At 40.9% G+C, this 7,346-nt stretch overlaps 1 protein-coding gene across 2 annotated transcripts; it reads left to right on the top strand.

The window, feature by feature from the left end:
* The first annotated feature begins 92 nt into the window (after window positions 1-92).
* LOC106943847 (collagen alpha-1(X) chain-like) lies at window positions 93-7,209 on the top strand. 2 transcript variants are annotated; one of them, XM_015027135.1, is made up of 15 exons: window positions 93-222; window positions 955-1,081; window positions 1,335-1,441; window positions 1,593-1,634; window positions 1,761-1,787; window positions 1,868-1,939; window positions 3,034-3,099; window positions 4,063-4,089; window positions 4,177-4,221; window positions 4,302-4,337; window positions 4,421-4,501; window positions 4,677-4,773; window positions 5,451-5,560; window positions 5,808-5,927; window positions 6,888-7,209. In XM_015027135.1, the coding sequence occupies exons 2-15, from the start codon at window positions 1,006-1,008 to the stop codon at window positions 6,915-6,917; spliced, it is 936 nt and encodes a 311-aa protein (XP_014882621.1). In that variant the 5' UTR covers window positions 93-222; window positions 955-1,005; the 3' UTR covers window positions 6,918-7,209. The 2 variants fall into 2 exon arrangements, with proteins under 2 accessions (XP_014882621.1, XP_014882619.1); XM_015027133.1 differs by lacking the exon at window positions 6,888-7,209 and having other exon boundaries at window positions 5,808-6,877.
* The last annotated feature ends 137 nt before the right edge of the window (window positions 7,210-7,346 follow it).

The raw sequence follows: 7,346 nt of genomic DNA, 5'->3' as shown, positions 1-7,346 counted from the left end.
GGTTTTCCCCTGTTTTGGGCTTTTTGGGGGGGGTCCCCTTTTGGCCCGGTTTTTAAGAAATTTTTTGTTTTTTTTTTTTTTTTTTTTTTTTTTTTGCTGAGCTCTGCCAGTGGCTGCGCTGCTTTTCCACACTTTATTGAGATGAGCCGGATTCAGGCGTGCAAGCTTAGCAGATTGTGCTCCAGCTCTGCAGGACGAGGTCCCAGAGGATTCAACGACACGGTAAGACACAGCATGCAGGGAGCGGTGCATGGGAACCTGCTAGAATAAGAGTTTGTCAGGGTGGATGCCCTCATGTTAACCTCTGATCATTCGGTGGAAGGAGTGTTTTCTTTACAAAGTCTTTAAAGTGTGTCAGATTGAATTCCTTAGCCACTTTGGATGATTGAGGTTTTTCTAGCATATTTTCCTAGTGTGTGTGTGTGTGTGTGGCTTTTTTTTGTTCTGATGACATCTTTGGCCGTAGAGGAGCGTTGTACTGGAAGAGCTGCAGGAGATGAGTTATTGCAGGCAGAGTGGTGCAAGTTTTACATCCTCCTGAGATCATCCTTAGTGTGAACGGAGCTCAGCTGTGTGGAAAAACGCTTCCACACACACTGTCCGAGATACTTTTCATCATTTTCAACTCTTACTCGGTGTTACACACCACAACCACTGCAACACACTGAGCAGACGAGGAACACGAGAAACGGGATGAGTGAAGATTTATGAGCAGCTGTTAGCTTACAGCTTAACTTTCTTCATGAAATTGATATTTTTTATATATTTCTGTTGAATCTGCTCAATTATTCAGATTATTACGTTTCTGTTTAGGAAGACAGAGCAGAACGCAAAAAGAAACAGATGAATCGATGCTGGATTATCTCAATGTTCTTTAAGGGAGATCTATTAGTTTTGCCTGACTCCAGTTTGTCACAGACCCAGAACGTCTCAAGAGAGTTTTTGTTTTCAAAGGTTCATTTCTGAAGCGGTGATCGTCCGGTTGCTGCTTCATGAAGAGAAGAGATGCTGACGATGCTGCTTCTGGGATGGACTGCATTACTTTCTGGCCTCCCACATGCAGCTTCCTCTTTAACGTCCCGTAAGTGAAAAGTGAACACTGTCCCCAGAACCTCCTCTCATCATTGTTTAGTCGGTGGAGCAAAATCCCTGAACTCCTCCAGTAAGGGCTCACCGATAAATCGGCCCAGACTTCCTTAGTTTTGGGAGGTCGGTGGTCGTCCGACACTTACATGTTAAACCAATATTTGGCTTCACGTGGACTACAAGTCTTTCTCTGTGTCTCTAATGTTCTAGCAGTATTTCACGTGTTTATGTTACTTGTGTACATACAGGAGTGAGTAGAGGCAGCCGATGGCCGGCTCGGAAATGTGAAGTCTTCATCCTGCCTCCTCTTCCTCCTCCTATGTTTCCTCCAATCACACACAAAGCAGAGCTGATGGTAAGGAGGCCTTCAGCTCACACACCAGTTAAAAAGCATGCTCTGCAGCACATTCAGTTCTGCAGTTTCAGCTTCTATAATGTCGTTGGGTTGCAAACTATGAAAAAAAATTCATCCGGCGATGCTGAGCCCGTTGTCCTCATACCTTCAGGTCGACATGACAGAACACATCACAGGACCCACAGGAGAAAAGGTGGGGAAGGTCTTTTCTATTTTATATGCTAATCGTTGCTAAGGCCACCCAGCACAGTGGCACAGAGAACTTTTTTTTGTTTGTTTGAAACATTACAGAGCGCTTTATGATGTTTTATGTTTAAAGGGCTGCAGAGGGCTGCGAGGAGCAAAGGTACAGAACTCAAATTTTATCTGTTTTTTTTTTATGTTATAGATTTAAAGCAATAGTTCCTTAATTCTGTTTGTTTTTAGGGTAAACCTGGTGTGACGGGTCCAAAAGGAGAGCCAGGACCACAAGGTCCTCTGGGAAAACCAGGCCAGAAGGTAAAAGGCAGTTTATACCATTTGAAAATCTACACAAGTCAGGGACATACAGTTTGTCCCAACATATGCTTATGTTGTTAAGATAATGACCAACAATTGAAAAGGATGCTAAAAGAATCTAAGGTTTGTTTAGCCAGTCAACACTGTCATTTTCAAAGATCTTTATTAAATCATCTACTCCTCTGTCGAAACTATAAGTAGATTAACACCACTTTGTACGGTGCACAGTTCTCGTGTGGTCTTCTCGGTGCTGCACGCACTGCAGGCTTGTCAAACACACCAGGACCCTGAGAACCGACCCAGACCTGAACATGGAGCAAATGACTGTGTCCCAACCCGCCAGGCTCAGGCCACAAATCTAAACACAAGTAAAGTTTGATTGCTAATTAGGAATAAAGTCTAGAAACATGCAAACCTATGCAAGTACAAAAAAGTGAAACACATATATAAGACTATATATAACTTTTCAATTGTTTTAAGTCTAAAATAATTCATCTGAAAGCTTTAATTGGGTCTCCAGCGAGTTCTCCATTTCCACATTGAAGGCTCCCATCTCTGTGATTGATCCTGTAAAATATGGTGCAATCATTAACTCTGTCCAAAAGCCTGACCATTACGTAAACAAAATAGCGTGTAGCTGCATGGCGGCATAGATTACCGTATAAATTTTTTTTACATGACTGTTCATTCATATCTGCACTACCAAATATGGTGCACACATTTTAAAATGATACATTTTTAAGTAATTGCGCATCATCTCAAAACACAAGCTTTCAGTGAAAATGAAAAACAATCCAGATATTATTATTAGAAATTTTGATCAATCTCATGAGAGCAGACATTTTGAAAGGCAAAAAAAAAAAAAAAAAAAAAAAACACTGCACCATAATGCACTGTACTGAAGTGCAGTTATAATCCAGCAGAAGGCAAAATACATGTCAAATATTGTATTCAACAGGTCGTTACAGTATTAATCATGCTTGGGGGAAAAAAGAGAGTTCACAGAAACTTTTGAAGCAAATATGATACAAATGGTGGTCAAAGGCTTTGACCTTTGGAAGCCTGGAGCTGATGGGGGTCACTGTGTCCCACAGGGGGAGAAAGGTGAGAGAGGCTGGAGGGGTCTGTACGGAGACATCGGGACTCCTGGGATGATAAAGGTGCAACAAAGCTTTAATTCATATTACGTTTTACCAATTCATGGAGAAAATGTCTCAACTATTTAAAAATAAATTAAAAATACATCTCTCCATAATATGTAGAACAACACCACCAGGGGGGGCCCAAGAGTACCCTCTGATTTTATTTTGTAGTGCTAGATTACACATTTTACACTGCCTGCACTTTCTGTTCCAAGTTAAAAATAAATTATATTTAATTTGTTAGCTGGCTTACAGTGTTTGTCTGCAGGTATTACCTTTAAATAGTTAAATTAATATGCTACATTTAAATAACACTCTGAATCTCAAAATACAAATTAGAGCAGTTTTGCTTGTTTGCTTCTCCTGTGAGGTTAAAGTCAACAGCCATAATAACCAGTGTGATGTGCACTGAAAAAACACAAAGTCTGACCAAGTATTGTTGTGCAAATATCTTAGCACATTTGAAATAAGACAAATTTATATTTATAAATGTATAAGTAACTTTTCAGCAAGATATAGGAATCAATATTTCCTTAATATTGATTAAAAAATTCTAGTTCCACTTGCAGATTACCTCACTTATAACAAGACATCTTTTTCATGGTATAAGTGAAATAATCTGCCAGTGGAACAAATATGTTTCCATCAGTATTAAGGAATTATTTACTTAAAACAAGATGCTATTTCTTGTTACTTGTTAGCTAGTTTTGTCTTATTTCATTGGAACTAAGATATTTGCTGTAGAACTAAACAAAAATTCTTGGTACGATTTAGTTTTTGCAGTGTAAGCTAATAATTGATAGTATGGTGCAGCCTAGGAACGATGAAGTATCTGGTTTTGACATGTTGGTATGGGGAAGGGGCAAATTAAAATCTGGTTGGGGCCCCAAAAAGGCTTGGGCCAGCCCTGTTGGTGTTTATGAATTTAGCACAAGTGGACCACAGAATGGACCTAAGGGAGTTTGTGTTGTGTTGTTACAGGGCAGTAAAGGTCATCCAGGACTCAGGGTGAGGAACATTTTCTCCTTCCTTTTCTTGCCAGCCCTCTCTGAGCTGCTCGTCTCTCATCTCCTGTCTTTTCTCTCTCGTTATCAGGGTGATAAGGGTCTCAAAGGACACAGAGGCCCCACAGGAGAGAAGGTTAGGAAGTCAGATCTTTTTCCTCCACTCAATGCTGATCGAAACGCACTCGGATCTGGTGTGTATGTGTGTGTCCGCAGGGCGAGCGTGGCATCCCTGGGACGGCCGGAGAGCAGGTGAAACTCTGACTGATGAGTGTTAGACGTATATAAAAGCTGCGTGGCGGAGAGGCTGTGACAGAATGCATGTCCTGTCTCAGGGACACCCGGGTCAGAAGGGGGACAGAGGTCTGATGGGGGAGCAGGGAACAAGAGGAGAGCCAGGAGCCAGAGGAAAGATGGTAGGTCCACATAGATGTACTGCATGCATACTGACGGGTGCTCATGTTTTCTCACTGATTGTGGTAGAACAACACAAAGTAGTGCATAACTGTGAAGTGGAAGGAATGTATGCATCTATAGTCATAAGCAAGCATTGATTTTTCAAAGAGTCAGTAAGTCAGTAATTGTGTGCAGGGCTTGAAAGGTTCTATTGGACTGGCCGGGGAGCAGGGACACCTCGGTGCAGCAGGACTGCCTGGTCTACATGGAGAGCCTGGTCTACCTGGACAAGGTCTGTATGGAAAGAAAAAAAATCAATATAAAATAATTAAAAATATGATTCAGTTCACTCCATTCACCAAGTATAACTCATTATGTAGATTAATTCCACACAGTAAGATGTTTTCAAGTCCTTATTTCTGTTAATGTTGATTTTTCTGCTTACATTTAATGAAAACCCATTAGAGTATTACAATAAAAAGAATAGATTTTTAATACTGAAATGTGGGCTGAATGAAAAAGTTGGTTTAACACCTCAGTGAAGGTCGTTACATGTACCTGGGCTTTATAAAGTCATTATGAGCTTTCCATGTGTAATCATGGCTGTTGAGACCAGTGGTTTCATATATTGGCAGTTGCCCAGGGTAACAGTAGAAATGGGGCGCATGGTGAAAAGAACAACCCAGCTGTAGTTGGAGTCCTATACAAGTTTTCTGTGCAGTTGCCAATTTCAGCAGACAGGAGTCAGACCCGCATGCTCCTCCTTGATAAACAATGGAGATAAATGGATCTGTGAGCCTTAGAAACTTTTCAAACTCTAATGTTTACCTCTGTAGCATACGAAGCGTTTGATCCATATCCCTGCAGTTTTATTGTTGAGTTGAAGCATGAGAACAAAATTGCTGACATACCTGATAAGAAGTTAGGCGCTCCGGTCCCGGCTGAGTGAAGCAGCTCGTGTTGTTCCAGTGTACATCCTGCCAGGCCTGCAGGGAGACTCCGGCAGCAGAGGACCCTCAGCCCCCTGCAGCTGCCCACAGGGTCAAAGTTCGCAGAGACCATTGGACAACGTCCTGACGGTCAGTAAACTCACCCACTTCCACTGACTGAACAATGTGGTTCCAACAATCAACACATCAACCTGAGGTCTGATAAGTGGAGGCGGCATGCTTCCTCCCAGCAGGGGGCCTTAGATATGCATCCTGACATTCAGGCCTCATCTGTTTGAGATCCTGTTAAATTCTGTGAGCTTCTTCTTGTCTCAGGTATCTTAATCCCCCCCCCCTCTTTTTAGGATAGATATTCATCCCGTCTTTATCTCTGCAGGTGTTTGTCGCAGACGGAGAGAAAGAGATGAGGCGGCTGCGTGGGGAGAACGTGATGGTGCTGCGGACGGACAGAAGATCTCTCTACATCTACACAGATTCTCAGTGGATGAACGTCCTGGTAACCGCTGCCGGAGAGGCAATCCAAGAAGTTTAAAAGGGATAGAAATACAATATTATCGGAAAGAAAAAGGTTTTATTTATCAGGACATAAAAAAACATGATTTGGCCTGTGCTATGATCTAACATTTAGGTTTTCTTGAACCTTCTGCTAGATTCTCATCTGCAGCCAGTGAACAGACGTCCCTTTAGGATGTGTCAAAGAACATCCTGGAACAGTTTAGCTCCACAAGTTTGAGATTACAGAAGTCTACACATGCTCAAAGAGCGTCCATCCACAGAACATCAGCACATACACAGGAAGAAGTTCAAACACAGAAGTTCCTTCAGTTTGTCGCACAGAGTTGACAAAAGTTAAAAGTATTCATACTGATGAGGCATGGGATCAACTACCAGAGTTACTAGAGAGGAAAATTTAAATGAACACATTTAAGGAGCTGGACCAAATGAAAATGACTTCAATATTTTGTCCTTATTCGACCTTTATATGTTTTTTGTCCCATTAAGTTATGTTGGACAACTGCTTCAACCAGGACTACCACCAAGTATTTTACAGTGATTTGACTTTGATATTGTGAATTATAGAAAAGATCAAGTTTGTTTTTTTTTTTGTTTTTTTTTTGCAGCATGATCGTCTTTAGGTACCGTATGCTATTGTTCCTCATGAATAGATCGCAGCATGTTCAGTTCACTGCAGTCGTATTAAATGAAGTAGAATTTGAATAAAAAGTTCATTTACTTTAGTAAATTAATTGACTAATTATTTATTTGCACACAGACTGATTTCAAGCCTTTGTTTTATTTAATCTTGATTGACTGCCTTTCACCCAATACATGACATTTATAATCAGAATGTGACTTCACACTAATTGTCTGCTTAAAGGTTATTATATTGAAAAAGTACTTTAACATAGCCATCCATTCTCTGTGTGTTTTTGCTGCGTCTCCCTGTTTGGACCAGGAGGGCCGCAGGCTGCACCCTGACACCTAACTGGGTGATCCTTCCAAGCTGACTGGTGGATCATCAGCTCGATTCCTTCTCCCTCTCATGCAACATTTTACTGGTTTCAAAGATTCACTGAGTCCAGATTAAGAATCTCTGCATGTCTGGTATTTTTTCATTGATGAGGATTTTATTTTATTTTTTTTAACAATTGTTTTTCAAATTCAGATTTTCCTCATGCAAACACGTGTCCATCATAAATGTGAAGCTCTGTTGTATAAGCAACCACAGATGATAAAACAAAAACACCAATAAAGCTCCCATCACTTTTGCAATGTCAGAAAATGTGTTCCCAACATGAACATTTGTGTGTCTGTGTCCAATCCATGGCACATAAACATGTGAAAAACTGGTTCACAGAATAATTAATTTAGGTAAATTGTTATATTTAGCGAAATACTATTGTTGAGGGTCACA

This window comes from Poecilia latipinna, unplaced genomic scaffold (assembly GCF_001443285.1).
Source record: "Poecilia latipinna isolate Pla-1442-1.1 unplaced genomic scaffold, P_latipinna-1.0 Scaffold6215, whole genome shotgun sequence".
NCBI lineage: Eukaryota > Metazoa > Chordata > Actinopteri > Cyprinodontiformes > Poeciliidae > Poecilia > Poecilia latipinna.
Note: the sequence above shows the minus strand (reverse complement) of the source record. Positions and strands in the feature narration are given on the sequence as shown.